Source organism: Porites lutea, chromosome 3 (assembly GCF_958299795.1).
Source record: "Porites lutea chromosome 3, jaPorLute2.1, whole genome shotgun sequence".
NCBI classification, from domain to species: domain Eukaryota; kingdom Metazoa; phylum Cnidaria; class Anthozoa; order Scleractinia; family Poritidae; genus Porites; species Porites lutea.
In genome coordinates, this window is record NC_133203.1 from 3,371,212 (window position 1) to 3,389,881 (window position 18,670).

The following is an 18,670-nucleotide window of genomic DNA, read 5'->3' on the forward strand; positions in this document are numbered from 1 at the left end:
AAAACGATGGACTAACCACTTTGGAAAAATTCTAATTTTACGTTTTTCGTACACGGTTGTTTTTATAGTCTTTAAAGGCTTCTTTTTTATCGAGAATGTCAGCAAACACTTTTTCTCGATCTATTTTTGATAAACACAAAACATGAAAAAACTTCAACTTTTTGACCAAAATCATGGACTATCCCCTTTGCAAAAATGCCACTTTTGCCTTCTTTTTAAATCCATGTTTATATTGTCTACAAAGGCTTGTTTTCTAACCACAACGTCATCAAAAACTTTTTCTGGGTGTATTTTGCATAAAACCAAACGCTCACAAAATTTCAAATTTTTGACCAAAACGATGGACTAACGCCTGTGCAAAAATGCCAATTTTGTGGGTTTTTGAAACCGATGTTTTTGTTGTTTAGAAAGGCTTGTTTCCAAGAAAAAACGTCGAAAATCGTTTTTTCACGATTTATTTTCACGATTTATGACATGGGAATACAGGGGGTTACAAGGGGTTACAGGGGGTTACAAGGGGTTACAGGGGGTTACAAGGGGCTACAAAGGGTTACATGGGGTTACAAGGTGTGACAGGGGGTGACAAGGGGTTACAGGTGTTACAAAGGATTATTGAAACTTTTTTCTAACTAGAACGTTCCCAGATACTTTTTCTTGGTCTATTTTGCATAAAAATCAAAGTTGAAGAAATCTCAAATTTTTGACCAAAACGATGGACTAACCCCTTTGGAAAAATTATAATTTTACCTTTTTCGTACACGGTTGTTTTTATAGTCTTTAAAGGCTTCTTTTTTATCTAGAACGTCAGCAAACACTTTTTCTCGATCTATTTTTGATAAACACAAAACATGAAAAAACTTCAACTTTTTGACCAAAATCATGGACTATCCCCTTTGCAAAAATGCCAATTTTGCCTTCTTTTTAAATCCATGTTTATATTGTCTAGAAAGGCTTGTTTTCTAACGAGAACGTCACCAAATACTTTTTCTGGGTGTATTTTGCATAAAACGAAACGTTCACAAAATTTCAAATTTTTGACCAAAACCATGGACTAACGGCTGTGCAAAAATGCCAATTTTGTGGGTTTTTGAAACCGATGTTTTTGTTGTCCAGAAAGGCTTGTTTGCTAGATAAAACGACGAAAATCGTTTTTTCACGATTTATGACATGAGAATACTGGGGGTTACAAGGGGTTACAGGGGGTTACAGGGGGTTACAAGGGGTTACAAGGGGTTACAAAGGGTTACATGGGGTGACAGGGGGTGACAGGGGGTGACAACGGGTTACAAAGGATTATAGAACCCTTTTTCTAACTAGCACGTTCCCATATACTTTTTCTTAGTCTATTTTGCATAAAAATCAAAGTTGAAGAAATCTCAAATTTTTGACCAAAACGATGGACTAACCCCTTTGGAAAAATTCTAATTTTACGTTTTTCGTACACGGTTGTTTTTATAGTCTTTAAAGGCTTCTTTTTTATCTAGAACGTCAGCAAACACTTTTTCTCGATCTATTTTTGATAAACACAAAACATGAAAAAACTTCAACTTTTTGACCAAAATTATGGACTATCCCCTTTTCAAAATTGCCAATTTGGCCTTCTTTTTAAATCCATGTTTATATTGTCTACCAAAGCTTGTTTTCGAACCAGAACGTCATCAAATACGTTTTCTGGGTGTATTTTGCATAAAACCAAACGTTGACAAAATTTCAAATTTTTGACCAAAACCATCGACTAAGGGCTGTGCAAAAATGCCAATTTTGTCGGTTTTTGAAAACGATGTTTTTGTTGTTCAGAAAGGCTTGTTTGCTAGATAAAACGTCGAAAATCGTTTTTTCACGATTTATTTTCACGATTTATGACATGGGAATACAGGGGGTTACAAGGGGTTACAAGGGGTTACAAGGGGTTACAGGGGTTTAAAAGGGGTACAAGGGGTTACAAATGGTTACATGGGATTACAAAGGGTGACAGGGGGTGACAAGGAGTTACAGGGGGTTACAAAGGATTATAGAAACTTTTTTCTAACTAGAACGTTCCCAGATACTCTTTCTTGGTCTATTTTGCATAAAAATCAAAGTTGAAGAAATCTCAAATTTTTGACCAAAACGATGGACTAACCCCTTTAGAAAACTTCTAATTTTACGCTTTTCGTACACGGTTGTTTTTATAGTCTTCACAGGCTTCTTTTTTATCTAGGACGTCAGCAAACACTTTTTCTCGATCTATTTTTGATAAGCACAAAACATGAAAAAACTTCAACTTTTTCACCAAAATCATGGACTATTCCCTTTGCAAAAATGCCAATTTCGCCTTCTTTTTAAATCCATGTTTATATTGTCTACAAAGGCTTGTTTTCTAACCAGAACGTCACCAAATACTTTTTCTGGGTGTATTTTGCATAAAACCAAACGGTCACAAAATTTAAAATTTTTAACGAAAACCATGGACTAACGCCTGTGCAAAAATGCCAATTTTGTGGGTTTTTGAAACCGATGTTTTTGTTGTTCAGAAAGGCTTGTTTGCTAGATAAAACGTCCAAAATCGTTTTTTCACGATTTAATTTCACGATTTATTTTCACGATTTATGACATGGGAATACAGGGGTTACAAGGGGTTACAGGGGCTTACAAGGGGTTACAAGGGGTTACAGGGGGTTACAAGGGGTTACAAGGGGTTACAAAGGGTTACAAGGGGTGAGAACGGGTTACAGGGGGTTACAAAGGATTATAGAAACTTTTTTCTAACTAGAACGTTCCCAGATACTTTTTCTTGGTCTATTTTGCATAGAAATCAAAGGTAAAGAAATCTCAAATTTTTGACCAAAACGATGGACTAACCCCTTTGGAAAAATTCTAATTTTACGTTTTTAGTACACGGTTGTTTTTATAGTCTTTAAAGGCTTCTTTTTTATCTAGAACGTCAGCAAACACTTTTTCTCGATCTATTTTTGATAAACACAAAACATGAAAAAACTTCAACTTTTTGACCAAAATCATGGACTATCCCCTTTGCAAAAATACCAATTTTCCCTTCTTTTTAAATCCATGTTTATATTGTCTTAAAAGGCTTGTTATCTAACGAGAACGTCACCAAATACTTTTTCTGGGTGTATTTTGCATAAAACCAAACGTTGACAAAATTTGAAATTTTTGACCAAAACCATGGACTAACGCCTGTGCAAAAATGCCAATTTTGTGGGTTTTTGAAACCGATGTTTATGTTGTTCAGAAAGGCTTGTTTGCTAGGTGAAACGTCCAAAATCGTTTTTTCACGATTTATTTTCACGATTTATGACATGGGTATACAGGGGGTTACAAAGGGTTACAAGGGGTTACAGGGGGTTACAAGGGGTTACAAAGGTTTACAAGGGGTAACAGGGGGTGACAGGGGGTGACAACGGGTTACAGGGGGTTACAAAGGATTATAGAAACTTTTTTCTAACTAGAACGTTCCCAGATACTTTTTCTTCGTCTTTTTTTTCATAAAAATCAAAGTTGAAGAAATCTCAAATTTTTGACCAAAACGATGGAGTAACCCCTTTGGAAAAATTCTAATTTTACGTTTTTCGTACACGGTTGTTTTTATAGTCTTTAAAGGCCTCTTTTTTATTTAGAACGTCAGGAAACACTTTTTCTCGATCTATTTTTGATAAACACAAAACATGAAAAAACTTCAACTTTTTGACCAAAATCATGGACTATCCCCTTTGCAAAAATACCAATTTTCCCTTCTTTTTAAATCCATGTTTATATTGTCTACAAAGGCTTGTTATCTAACGAGAACGTCACCAAATACTTTTTCTGGGTGTATTTTGCATAAAACCAAACGTTGACAAAATTTGAAATTTTTGACCAAAACCATGGACTAACGCCTGTGCAAAAATGCCAATTTTGTGGGTTTTTGAAACCGATGTTTATGTTGTTCAGAAAGGCTTGTTTGCTAGGTGAAACGTCCAAAATCGTTTTTTCACGATTTATTTTCACGATTTATGACATGGGTATACAGGGGGTTACAAAGGGTTACAAGGGGTTACAGGGGGTTACAAGGGGTTACAAAGGTTTACAAGGGGTAACAGGGGGTGACAGGGGGTGACAACGGGTTACAGGGGGTTACAAAGGATTATAGAAACTTTTTTCTAACTAGAACGTTCCCAGATACTTTTTCTTCGTCTTTTTTTTCATAAAAATCAAAGTTGAAGAAATCTCAAATTTTTGACCAAAACGATGGAGTAACCCCTTTGGAAAAATTCTAATTTTACGTTTTTCGTACACGGTTGTTTTTATAGTCTTTAAAGGCCTCTTTTTTATTTAGAACGTCAGGAAACACTTTTTCTCGATCTATTTTTGATAAACACAAAACATGAAAAAACTTCAACTTTTTGACCAAAATCATGGACTATCCCCTTTGCAAAAATGCCAATTTTGCCTTCTTTTTAAATCCATGATTATATTGTCTACAAAGGCTTGTTTTCTAACCAGAACGTCATCAAATACTTTTTGTGGGTGTATTTTGCATAAAACCAAAGGTTGACAAAATTTCAAATTTTTGACCAAAACCATCGACTAACGCCTGTGCAAAAATACCAATTTTGTCGGTTTTTGAAAGCGATGTTTTTGTTGTTTAGAAAGGCTTGTTTGCTAGATGAAACGTCGAATATCGTTTTTTCACGATTTATTTTCACGATTTATGACATGGGAATACAGGGGTTACAAAGGGTTACAGGGGCTTACAAGGGGTTACAAGGGGTTACAAGGGTTTACAAAGGGTTACAAGGGGTGACAGGGGGTGACAGGGGGTGACAACGGGTTACAGGGGGTTACAAAGGATTATAGAAACTTTTTTCTAACTAGAACGTGCCCAGATACTTTTTCTTGGTCTATTTTGCATAGAAATCAAAGTTGAAGAAATCTCAAATTTTTGACCAAAACGATGGACTAATCCCTTTGGAAAAATTCTAATTTTACGTTTTTCGTACACGGTTGTTTTTATAGTCTTTAAAGGCTTCTTTTTTATCTAGAACGTCAGCAAACACTTTTTCTCGATCTATTTTTGATAAACACAAAACATGAAAAAACTTCAACTTTTTGACCAAAATCATGGACTATCCCCTTTGCAAAAATGCCAATTTTGCCTTCTTTTTAAATCCATGTTTATATTGTCTAAAAAGGCTTGTTTTCTAACGAGAACGTCACCAAATACTTTTTCTGGGTGTATTTTGCAAAAAACCAAACGTTGACAAAATTTGAAATTTTTGACCAAAACCATGGACTAACGCCTGTGCAAAAATGCCAATTTTGTGGGTTTTTGAAACCCATGTTTATGTTGTTCAGACAGGCTTGTTTGCTAGGTGAAACGTCCAAAATCGTTTTTTCACGATTTATTTTCACGATTTATGACATGGGAATACAGGGGGTTACAAGGGGTTACAAGGGGTTACATGGGGTTACAAGGGGTTACAAAGGTTTACAAGGGGTGACAGGGGGTGACAACGGGTTACAGGGGGTTACAAAGGATTATAGAAACTTTTTTCCAAATAGAACGTTCCCAGATACTTTTTCTTGGTCTATTTTGCATAAAAATCAAAGTTGAAGAAATCTCAAATTTTTGACCAAAACGATGGACTATCCCCTTTGCAAAAATGCCAATTTTGCCTTCTTTTTAAATCCATGTTTATATTTTCTTCAAAGGTTTGTTTTCTAACGAGAACGTCACCAAATACTTTTTCTGGGTGTATTTTGCATAAAACGAAACGTTCCCAAAATTTCAAATTTTTGACCAAAACCATGGACTAACGCAAAGACAAAACATAAAAAAACTTCAACTTTTTGACCAAAATCATGGACTATCCCCTTTGCAAAAATGCCAATTTTGCCTTCTTTTTAAATCCATGATTATATTGTCTACAAAGGCCCCTTTTTCTAACCACAACGTCATCAAATACTTTTTCTGGGTGTATTTTGCATAAAACCAAAGGTTGACAAAATTTCAAATTTTTGACCAAAACCATCGACTAACGCCTGTGCAAAAATACCAATTTTGTCGGTTTTTGAAACCGATGTTTTTGTTGTTCAGAAAGGCTTGTTTGCTAGATGAAACGTCCAAAATCGTTTTTTCACGATTTATTTTCACGATTTATGACATGGGAATACGGGGGGTTACAAGGGGTTACAGGGGGTTACAAGGGGTTACAGGGGGTTACAAGGGGTTACAGGGGATTACAAGGGGTTACAAGGGGTTACAAAGGGTTACAAGAGGTTACAGGGGGTTACAAAGGATTATAGAAACTTTTTTCTAACTAGAACGTTCCCAGATACTCTTTCCTGGTCTATTTTGCATAAAAATGAAAGTTAAAGAAATCTCAAATTTTTGACCAAAACGATGGACTAACCCCTTTGGAAAAATTCTAATTTTACGTTTTTCGTACACGGTTGTTTTTATAGTCTTTAAAGGCTTCTTTTTTATCTAGAACGTCAGCAAACACTTTTTCTCGATCTATTTTTGATAAACACAAAACATGAAAAAACTTCAACTTTTTGACCAAAATCATGGACTATCCCCTTTGCAAAACTGCCAATTTTGCCTTCTTTTTAAATCCATGTTTATATTGTCTACAAAGGCTTGTTTTCTAACCAGAACGTCACCAAATACTTTTTCTGGGTGTATTTTGCATAAAACGAAACGTTCACAAAATTTCAAATTTTTGACCAAAACCATGGACTAACCCCTTTGCAAAAATGCCAATTTTGTGGGTTTTTGAAACCGATGATTTTGTTGTTCAGAAAGGCTTGTTTGCTAGAGAAAACGTCGAAAATCGTTTTTTCACGATTAATTTTCACGATTTATGACATGGGAATACAGGGGGTTACAAAGGGTTACAGGGGGTTACAAGGGGTTACAAGGGGTGACAGGGGGTGACAGGGGGTGACAAGGGGTTACAGGGGGTAACAAAGGATCATAGAAACTTTTTTCTAACTAGAACGTTCCCAGATTCTTTTTGTTGGTCTATTTTACATAAAAATCAAAGTTGAAGAAATCTTAAATTTTTGACCAAAACGATGGACTAACCCCTTTGGAAAAATTCTAATTTTACGTTTTCGTACACGGTTGTTTTTATAGTCTTTAAAGGCTTCTTGTTTATCTAGAACGTCAGCAAACACTTTTTCTCGATCTATTTTTGATAAACACAAAACATGATAAAACTTCAACTTTTTGACCAAAATCATGGACTATCCCCTTTGCAAAAATGCCAATTTTGCCTTCTTTTTAAATCCATGTTTATATTGTCTAGAAAGGCTTGTTTTCTAACGAGAACGTTACCAAATACTTTTTCTGGGTGTATTTTGAATAAAACCAAACGTTCACAAAATTTCAAATTTTTGATCAAAACCATGGACTAATCCCTTTTCAAAAATGGCAATTTCGTGGGTTTTTTAAAACGATGCTTTTGTTGTTCAGAAAGGCTTGTTTGCTAGATAAAACGTCGAAAATCGTTTTTTCACGATTTATGACATGGGAATACAGGGGGTTAAGAGTGGTTGCAAGGGGTTTCAGGGGGTTACAAGGGGTTACAAAGGGTTAAAAGGGGTGACAGGGGGTGACAGGGGGTGACAAGAGGTTACAGGGGGTTACAAAGGATTATAGAAACTTTTTTCTAACTGGAACGTTCCCAGATACTTTTTCTTGGTCTATTTTGCATAAAAATCAAAGTTGAAGAAATCTCAAATTTTTGACCAAAACGATGGACTAACCCCTTTGGAAAAATTCTAATTTTACCTTTTTCGTACACGGTTGTTTTTATAGTCTTTAAAGGCTTCTTTTTTATCTAGAACGTCAGCAAACACTTTTTCTCGATCTATTTTTGATAAACACAAAACATGAAAAAACTTCAACTTTTTGACCAAAATCATGGACTATCCCCTTTGCAAAAATGCCAATTTTCCCTTCTTTTTAAATACATGTTTATATTGTCTACAAAGGCTTGTTTTCTTACCAGAACGTCACCAAATACTTTTTCTGGGTGTATTTTGCATAAAACGAAACGTTCACAAAATTTCAAATTTTTGACCAAAACCATGGACTAACCCCTTTGCAAAAATGACAATTTTGCGGGTTTTTGAAACCGATGTTTTTGTTGTTCAGAAAGGCTTGTTTGCTAGATAAAACGTCGAAAATCTTTTTTTTACGATTTATTTTCACGATTTATGACATGGGAATACAGGGGGTTACAAGGGGTACAGGGGGTTACAAGGGGTTACAGGGGGTTAGAAGGGGTTACAAAGGGTTACATGGGGTGACAGTGGGTGGCAAGGGGTTACAAGGGCTTACAAAGGGTTAGAAGGGGTTACAAGGGGATGACGAGGGGTTACAAAGGGTTACAGGTGGTGAAAAGGGGTTACAAGCGATTACAGGGGGTGACAGGGGGTTACAAGGGGTTACAGGGGGTGACAAGGGGTTACAGTAACTATAAACACTGCAGAGGAAATCACGCAGTCTTACTTACCATGAGGTTGTCTCGTAGCCAAACTTGTTTTCAGTGATTGCAGATACTAGGTGTTGTCCTTAAAAAGAGATAACATAACAAAGATTATAATTATGTAGTACGATAGGTCCAACAGATATGTGTAATTATCAGTTGTAAACTACGACTAGTAGCTAATTATCTGGCTAAAAAGTACCACACTGGGTTATATACAGAAACTTTTTAACAAGAGTGTCACTGCCTAAAAAATGATCAGGACAGAAAAGCAAAAAATGAAAAAGCCTACCTAATGTTTTGAAGTTTGGTGGTTATTTAGTTGCCTAGTTCCTAGGTCTCATTTTCGACACGGCTTATGCGTTTTGCGTCACGTGGTCCGAGCAATGATACGTCACCGAAATGCATTGACCAAGAAGGCCAGGGAAGACACTATACAGGGACTAGGCAGGTTATTGAGGAAGCATCACTCATATGTCACTAATAGGCCTGTTGTATTAGTTGATCATGTGATCAAGTTTCAGTCAACACAAACGCAGGTTACTTTTGAAAAAATTGTTAGCACGAGCTGAAAGAGCATATTAAAATTAGGTGACCTGTAAATTTTCAGCCGTATATCTCAAAAGTAGCAATTGCAAGAGCCGCCGAAAATTAGAAGGATTTGTATGAGAAAAACAATTCCTGCCACCCTGCAGTCACGCTTGAGCGGTTTCCCTAATCCATACACGTCCTTATAAATTCTGAGAATTAACGGCCGTTAAATATTTCCCTTACCCATTTAAGGGTTCAAATTGCCTGTTATGAATTGAAAGAAAATTTGAGCGCGGTAATTCTTAAGGAAAAACTTACAAGGATATGTATGGAAAACCATTCAAGTGTGACTGGGTGGCGAAAGATGTTTCTCTCATACAAATCCTTCTAATACTCCACGGCTGTTGCAATCGCTACTTTTGAGATATACGGCTGAAAATTTACAGGTTACCCAATTGTCCTATGGTACGCATGCCAGGAATTATTTTGCGTCTTTGGGGATTTTTATGGCTCAGTGATGCAGGAGGCAGACGTAACAAAATCATTATATTTTTAATCATTACTAGTTTCACGGGAATAACTTGCAAAGAACCTATGCAAAGGAGAGAGGCCTACAAGCAGAGATGAAATCATGTAGAAATGCTTGCCTGAATGTTGTTGCATGTGATCGAATCTCCGTGACCAGTCAATAGCAAGATCCACTTCAGAGCCTTCTGGAATTTCCTCACAAACATAATGGATTGCAGTTGTTCCTCGCCTTAACACTCTCAGTACCTCAATACCATTGATCTAGGCAAAGGTTCCAATGATAATTAAAACAGAATCAAATTTATGCGTGCTATGGTGTGGCACGAATTTTTTTGGCGGAGTTTATTTTTGCAGATTGGCGATTTTTGCTTTGTTTTATGGGGACTAGTTTTTGTGATAAATAAGACAGATTTTCTTTTTCTTTTGCCGGGAATTAATTTTTGTGATTTTCAGAAAGTACCGGACCCAGCATTGATAATATTTTTGTTTTTATTGAGTATGTGCAATAGAAACACATATTTTCAAACAATACTACAGAGTGCGACACGCTGTTTAAAACCAGTAATTCATCATACAGTGTTTTGTTTCTGAACAAAAGAGACAAATTTTCCCAAAAAAATTTAGTCTTTAAATCTACTCTAACTTAAATTTGCTACACCAAAATACAACACTACGAATTTGTGTCTGTTTAATTAAATGGACACGATTTCTTAGAACTGTATTTTTGTGTGGCAAATTTAAGTTAGATTATTTATAGAATTACTCTGGACTAAATTTTAGTGGGAAAAATGTAATTTTTTTTACTGGAACGTACTTTTGTGGATCGCTGGAAAAATCACAAAAATCGCAAATAAGAACCTACAAAAAAATTGTGCCACATGGTAGTTATGCACTAAATCTTATCTAAAATGCCTTAAGGATTACAATGGTAAAATTTACAATCTAATTTTGTCACAAACAATGGCTGAATCAACCCTGCAAGCCCCAAAATTCACATACAAGTTCTCTAGACTGACCTCCATACACTTCTTTAAAGAATTACTTAAGAGTATTTGATAAAAAATCCAAGTAGTTTTCCTTTGGTAATCACTTAATTAATTAATTAACTAATTAATTAATTCCTATAATGTATAGATATTGGAAGGAGAAATCACTCCTAGTGCTGAAAAGGTTAAGCTGTATGGACCCTTTTCCCCTTAAAAAACAAACTCAAGGGCACCAAAAAGAAATCTACATTAATAATGATGGATGGAAGGAAAAACCTCAAAAATCTCATTATTTAATATTTCACAAACTCTATATGACAGCTAGAGTATGGTTGTTTAATATTGTGCTGGAATTCATTCCCTGTTATCATTAAAGTAATTTTTCCACCATGATGTAACATAATTGTGCCATATAAGACAGAACAGTCAATTTATTAATGCATGTATAATAAAGCAGGGGAAGCTTATTGTAAATTGTTATGTCAAAACTTGCTTGACTAATCATGGCATATGATTGAGATAATTATGAGTAGTGTTTTATTAAACTTTTCTGAAGAATGAGCACAGACTGATTCCAAATGGACTACCACAACACAAGCTATTATATCTTTCAAGAGACAACTTAGAGGATAGAATGCCCTTGGTTTGCAAGCAATGAACTAAATGGAAGATGACCAACACCTCTGATGTTTTGTGATGGGTACAATTTATTGTGACAAGAGCTATTACCTTAATGTATTTCATTTAAGGACGTCTCTTTTGTAATTTTAATGCCCATAAAAAATTAACGGTAGACAAAAACAATTCTTGCAAGATCATAGGAATATAAAGCTGATTCAACAAAGCTTTGGGTACTGGGCATTTGAGCACCACCAAACAATAGCTCCCTAGTGCCCAATTCCCAATGCCCAAAGCAACTTTTATTGAATCAGCTATATTATTAATCTTATGTCCAATGTTATGATTGAAAGCATAATTTAAAAGAGAATTTTCTGATTACTTTATTTTGAGTGTATCACTAATGCCATTATTGGTTAATATTAAATGACCTTTATTGCAAAAAGACTGATACCTCCTTATGGGAGTAAAGCGCAAAGATTTAATGTTCCTGTTACTGTTTAAAGGTACATATGTACATGTATTATAAATTAGAGTTATAGTCATTCCTTACCGTTCCTCGATCATCAGGCTGTTAACATCCATGATGTTGCCATCCACATTATGCAAGAACAAAAAGACATAAAACTTTAAATGCCAACAAGGAACCCAAAAGTGTGACCGCTTTTGATTTATTCACATTCTTTCGTAAAGATTTAATCCAAGATTATATCTTTAGTGATATGTGTTCCCTCACCCACCTGGGAAACACATATCCCTAGCGATATGTGCTCCCCCACCTGGGAAACACATATCCCTAGTGAAATGTGTTCCCCCTCCTGGCAAAGACATATCCCTAGTGAAATATATATGTTCCCCTACCTGGGAAACAAATATCCCTAGTAATATGTGTTCCCCCACCTGGGAAACACATATCCCTAGCAAAATGTGTTCCCCCTCCTGGGAAACACATATCCCTAGTGATATATGTTCCCCTACCTGGGAAACACATACCCCTACTGATATATGTTCCCCTACCTGGCAAACACATATTCCTAGTGATATGTGTTCCCCCACCTAGGAAACACATATCCCTAGTGATTTGTGTTCCCCCACCTGGGAAACTCATATCCCTAGTGAAATGTGTTCCCCCACCTGGGAAACACATATCCCTAGTGAAATGTGGTCCCCTACATGGGAAACACATTTCCCTAGTGATATGTGTTCCCCCACCTGGGAAACACATATCCCTAGTGATATGTGTTCCCTACGTGGGAAACACATATCCCTACTGATATATGTTCCCCTACCTGGCAAACACATATTCCTAGTGATATGTGTTCCCCCACCTGGGAAACACGTATCCCTAGTGATATGTGTTCCCCCACATGGGAAACACATATCCCTAGTGAAATGTGTTCCCCCACCTGGGAAACACATATCCCTAGTGATATGTGTTCCCCCACCTGGGAAATACATATCCCTAGTGAAATGTGGTCCCCTATGTGGGAAACACATATCCCTAGTGATATGTGTTCCCCCACATGGGAAACACATATCCCTAGTGAAATGTGTTCCCCCTCCTGGGAAACACATATCCCTAGTGATATATGTTCCCCTACCTGGGAAACACATATCCCTAGCGAAATGTGTTCCCTACGTGGGAAACACATACCCCTACTGATATATGTTCCCCTACCTGGCAAACACATATCTCTAGTGATATGTGTTCCCCCACCTGGGAAACACATATCTCTAGTGAAATGTGTTCCCCTTCGTGGGAAACACATTTCCCTAGTGATATGTGTTCCCCCACCTGGGAAACACATATCCCTAGTGATATGTGTTCCCTACATGGGAAACACATATCCCTACTGATATATGTTCCCCTACCTGGCAAACACATATTCCTAGTGATATGTGTTCCCCCACCTGGGAAACACATATCCCTAGTGATATGTGTTCGTCCACCTGGGAAACCCATATCCCTAGTGAAATGTGTTCCCCCACCTGGGAAACACATATCCCTAGTGAAATGTGCTCCCCTACGTGGGAAACACATATCCCTAGTGATATGTGTTTGTCCACCTGGGAAACCCATATCCCTAGTGAAATGTGTTCCCCCACCTGGGAAACACATATCCCTAGTGAAATGTGCTCCCCTACGTGGGAAACACATTTCCCTAGTGATATGTGTTCCAGGGACGGCGCAGAGCGAGGGGCTGGGGGGGGTTTAGCCCCCCCACTTTTTTTGTAAGAATAAAAATAAATTAAACAAAAAATAATTTAACAAAAGTAACGGAGTGAAAAATAGCAAAAAATCGTTAATTCGAAAGTGACCAGAGTCACTGGCAAACACAAATGCCCAAATAAATAGACAGAATGAAGCATTAGTCGTTACAATTGTAAAATATTTTTTCGCTTTTAACCTAGCAGAGGTAAACGTCTTTTAAATAGCTTCTTTTTCCTGCGGACCTCTCAGGAAAACGCGTTGTTTCGTAATTGGTCAATTTCGATCCAAAGTAATAACTGGGTTTAGTTTATAAGGCCATTCTCAAACAAATTGTTTATTAGTTTCAACCTTGATTTTTGGAGGATCATGAAGTTATTGTTTCTCTTGTTATTGTGCATCCTGATTTTAGCTCGATCAGCGCGAAGTCCGTCTTTTGATGTCAGGCTTCACGGCTCGTTGAACATTCCAATTGGAAGTTTTTTTGAACGCGGTCTGTTTATAAAAACATTTTGTCATCGACAGTACTTAAACCGCAGAATTGTGTATAGCTCTGGTCATCAAGGAACATTCAATCCGGCGGTTATTATGAACAAAGAAGTGCACATGGTACACGGCAACATAAATACGAACAACGAGACTTCACATACCACTATTAATGCAAAGAAGAGATCTCTTAAAATTTCTGATTACTTTTCCAAACAAAGTGGAAAACCTTCTTTATCTGGTGAATAAACTCTGCATAATTTTTGCTACTTTTTTCTGAATCTGTTCTATAATTGGATTTTCATTCACTAAATCATTTTCAGTTACCGTTTTGTTTTGCCGTGTAAATATTTTGAATGAATAATTAAACAATTATTGAACTCGGCTTTCGTATGATATGAAGATATACAGATCTCGGAGGGTGTTATCCACCTGGCTCAAGCCTTCGGCTTTGACGGATAACCCCCCTCGATCTGCATAACTCTTCATATCGTACTCAGCCTCGTCCAATAATTGCTCAGTAATTATACAGCCTTGAGTTCAAGGCAGCTCAAGCAAAATTGTTGGATTTCTGGCTTATTTATAGTAATTAAAGGTTGATATCAGTAGTAGAACATAACAATCTATGATATTTCAATTTAGTGATGGTGAATTTTCAGACCTGATAGCAACATCACTGAAGATGTGGAGAAAATCAATAGTTTTATCGTTATTAGCATTCTCCGTCACTTTAGAGAAATTGAATAGAAATCCACAAGCATGCCCCCCCGCCCCCCCCCCCCCGAAATTTTTCCTTCACTTATTCTTCTTTACCCCCCCACTCGAAAACTTGCTGCGCGGTCCCTGTGTTCCCCACCTGGAAAAAAACATATCCCTAGTGATATGTGTTCCCCTACACAGGAATACATATCCGTACTGATATGCATCCCCCACCTGGGAAACACGTATCCCTAGTCATATGTGTTCCCCCACATGGGAAACACATATCCCTAGTGAAATGTGTTCCCCCACCTGGAAAATACATATCCCTAGTGATATGTGTTCCCCTATGTGGGAAAAACATATCCCTAGTGATATGTGTTCCCCCACCTGGGAAACACATATCCCTAGTGATATGTGTCCACATGGGAAACACATATCCCTAGTGAAATGTGTTCCCCCAACTGGGAAACACATATCCCTAGTGATATGTGTTCCCCCACCTGGGAAATACATATCCCTAGTGATATCTGTTCCCTACGTGGGAAACACATATCCCTAGTGATATGTGTTCCCCACCTAGGAAACACATATCCCTAGTGATATGTGTTCCCCTGCATAGGAATACATATCCCTACTGATATGCATCCCCCCACCTGGGAAACACGTATCCCTAGTGATATGTGTCCCCCCAGTTGGGAAACACATATCCCTAGTGAAATGTGTTCCCCCACCTGGGAAACACATATCTCTAGTGACATAATAATAATAATAATACACTTTATTTAAAGAGGGTAGCACAGAATAGTTACAGAAACTAGTAAACTTGTGGCCCTCTATCTAAATCAAAATTACAAAAAGCAGAAGATTCAGAATATACAAAGTCTACGTACAAAATAAATAAAACTAAGGAAATATAAAAGTTGTACATCAATATGAATGAGTATAAGAGCTAATGATATTGCTAGTGAATATATACAAGAATATGTGTTCTCCCACCTGGGAAACACATATCCCTAGTGATATGTGTTCCCCTACACAGGAATACATATCCCTACTGATATGCATCCCCCCACCTGGGAAACACGTATCCCTAGTGATATGTGTTCCCCTGGCTGGGAAACACATATCCCTAGTGAAATGTGTTCCCCCACCTGGGAAACACATATCCCTAGTGAAATGTGTTCCCCCACCTGGGAAAACCTGGTTTTCTCAGTTTGTGGCGTAGTTTCTATCGGGGTAGCATGAATAGAGTAAATTTTAGTGCTCCGAATCTAGTTTATAAAACTGTTCCATACTCACTGCTTCAGCTCCATGTGTTTTTCTTTTTCCTAAGTTAAAGATTTTTCCTATTTGTCACCAGTTCTCTTTGAAGTTCTGCATAATCAATATTAGACATGCCTTTGCTGATTAGACTCCCATTTCTTCCGTCTACAAGTTTGTTTGAACCTCTTCTTTTTGCCTTGCAGTAGTTGTCTCAGTTCTGAATTATTAATGTTATGAGGAATTTTCTTCCCAAGGGATTGCAAGTTTTCTTTTTCTGTTTCGCATTTCTGATCGAACCATTTGTTTTGTGATTTGCATTTAATTTTGCTGCCTCTCGCTTTTAATCCGGCTTCTTTGCATGCTTCCACCAAAAGTTTCACTTAGTAATTCAGATGTAGTATCGATGCTATAATGTTTGACAGCTGCTACTAACCTGGATTGAACTGTTTATATCAATAGTGATGTCTTTCCCTACCGGCGACACCGGGGAAAACACATGCCGGCTACCTTCTCTTATTCTCCTGCTACTTAAAATTTTTTTGACAACCCTGCAGTTCTATTTGACAAAGTAAGCGAGTTGGAATAATCACGATAGAAAGTGAAAAAATGTGAATTCTTTTTTCCATGCGACGTTTTTGTAGTTGTCAGCAATCGTGGTATCTTTTTAAAATTCCCTAATATTTAACCACGACGTGACCACTGCAAGCGTGAATACTTGTAAGCTCAAGCTTGTATTTTTGGAGAAGTGTCTTTAGTTTTTGGGCAGACAGTATTTTGAAATCAGATGAGGATTTTATATCAAACTGAAAGTTTCCTGACTGGGTGCATTTCTTTGGTGCATGAGCTACACAAGCCGTGATTGAAACAATAGCCGTCATATACAAACTCACAAAAAGAACTCAAGAGAAACTGTTCGCTGATTGGGCACAATAATAGAAAGCATTTTTTGTGCCCAATCAGGAGCCGACATCTGCTTGAATTTTTGGAAATAGCTTGGTGAGAGTCGGTACCCAGGGTCTCTTTCGCCCATACTTGAAAACGTTTGTCCCACCTTTTCTCCCGACCTGACTGACTGCCCCTGGGTCTCCGAGGATGCTAGCTGTCAAGCTGTCGAGTAAAAGCCTTGGCATAGCCCTTCAAGTTTTTTGGTTATGTGCTAGATGTCAATACAGGGTTTGTACAGACTTTTGGATACAAAATTCAAGACTTTTTCCAAACTTTTTTCCAAACAATTACTGTATTTCTTTTTCCAGACTCAAGGTTATCAAATCGGTGATCACTGGAAAAATGCATGGAGAAAGCTTTTCTCATGATGTGCTGCAGACATACAGGCAAGATTGAATAAGATTTGACCACAACGAAACATTAATTTCACTTACAAAGCACTTTTTGTAACTTTGAAAAAAAAAACTCAAGACTTTCCCCCAGTATCCAGAATTTATCTCCATTTTCCAGAGTTTGCCCAGGTCTGGAAAACTGCTGGGCAGATTAATTTTCAAGACTTTTTTCAAGAATTCAACACTCTATTCAAACACTGCAATAAAAGTTCTCTGACATCTCCACATATCTGTATAAGCTTATAAAATAGCCAAGTCTGAATAAAGAAGACTACTGAAGGATTCTTCCCAGCAGAGGAGGGGGAGAAGAGAACGTTCCAAAAGACCCAACATGACATTTTAAATGATAGCTACGTTATGTGTAATTTATTTCTTCTAGGCATCTATGAAGTCATAAGTCAGGTTTTCCAAAGACAGCATGTAAAATTATTCAGTTATAAAGGACCTATTTGCAAATAAGCCTTAACTGATCTTAAATCTTAATTTTACGATATTTTGTTCCAAACATGCAACCGCATGAACCCAGGAAGTTACAAATTTTTCCATTCGAAGCTGAACTAGCGCGCGGTATCATTGTCTGTTGACATGTGTTTTATGTTTTCGATTTTTTCGATCAAAATCGATAAAATCGATCCTTTAATTACAGAAATCGATAAAATCGATAATCACAAAAAGTCGATATTAGTCGATAAATTATAATCGATTTCGATCGATTACTATTGATTTTAATCGAGTATCGAAAATATTGATTTGTAACGTCCTGATGAACCGGTCAGTCTGAGCGAGAAGGTCGATGGAACGTCCCTGAGAAAGCATATACCTTTGTTGCCAGGCGAATTATGTTTTCTCTACTTAGGTGGCAAATAGATGACCTCCAAATGTTCTTATTAGTACAATAATTATAAAAATAGTAAGCTTCTTACCTGTCCCCCTCCTTCTGGAAACAACACGGTGTCTTCGAGGACAACTTCGAACACTTCCTTGCCGTTGATTTTGCCGGCTTTGCATGATATCACTTTTGTCTTTAACGTTCTTAGGAAAGAGTCTTTTTGGCAAGCGAATACCATGTTTATTTGACGAAATATTCTCGATTTTATGGATATTAATGCGTTTAAGCGAAGGAAGAAAGATGAACGTTACAAAGGATGCAGCATCAGTGATTTCCTCATTCAGTAGCATCTTGTCAGCGGTATTTTCAAAAATTCTACCAAGGTAGAATTATAAATGTAAATTTGTCCCCCACCATCTAGCGAAGGTCCCATGGTGTAATGGTTAGCACTCTGGACTTTGAATCCAGCGATCCGAGTTCAAATCTCGGTGGGACCTACTTTTACTTTTCGATATTCCTTTTTTTATTATTTTTCTACTCCAGCGTTCCATCTTTCTGCTACTTAACTTCTATTTTACTGTATTCAGACACAAATCTAACAAGTTATTGATAAATAAAATTTTTTATTTTATTCTCATAAAAAGTGGTAGACTGCCGACACACGCTGACTTGTCCCCAGTCCTCTCTCATTATTAGTATTTGGC

At 37.1% G+C, this 18,670-nt stretch overlaps 1 protein-coding gene and 1 non-coding gene across 2 annotated transcripts in view; one reads left to right on the forward strand and one right to left on the reverse strand.

Moving 5' to 3' along the window:
* Positions 1–18,321, reverse strand: part of LOC140930200 (alanyl-tRNA editing protein Aarsd1-like) — a 49,037-nt gene extending 30,716 nt beyond the window's left edge. Inside the window, exons 1-4 of the mRNA XM_073379862.1 lie at positions 18,061–18,321; positions 11,694–11,711; positions 9,656–9,797; positions 8,505–8,562 (exon numbers count right to left, since the gene is read on the reverse strand). Of these exons, the coding sequence (XP_073235963.1) occupies positions 8,505–8,562; positions 9,656–9,797; positions 11,694–11,711; positions 18,061–18,204 (362 nt within the window). The 5' untranslated portion in view covers positions 18,205–18,321. The remainder of the gene's footprint in view (positions 1–8,504; positions 8,563–9,655; positions 9,798–11,693; positions 11,712–18,060) is intronic.
* A 70-nt stretch (positions 18,322–18,391) lies between these two features.
* Positions 18,392–18,463, forward strand: Trnaq-uug (transfer RNA glutamine (anticodon UUG)). Its single transcript has one exon. It is a non-coding gene; the product is annotated as a tRNA-Gln (tRNA).
* Positions 18,464–18,670: the final 207 nt, after the last annotated feature.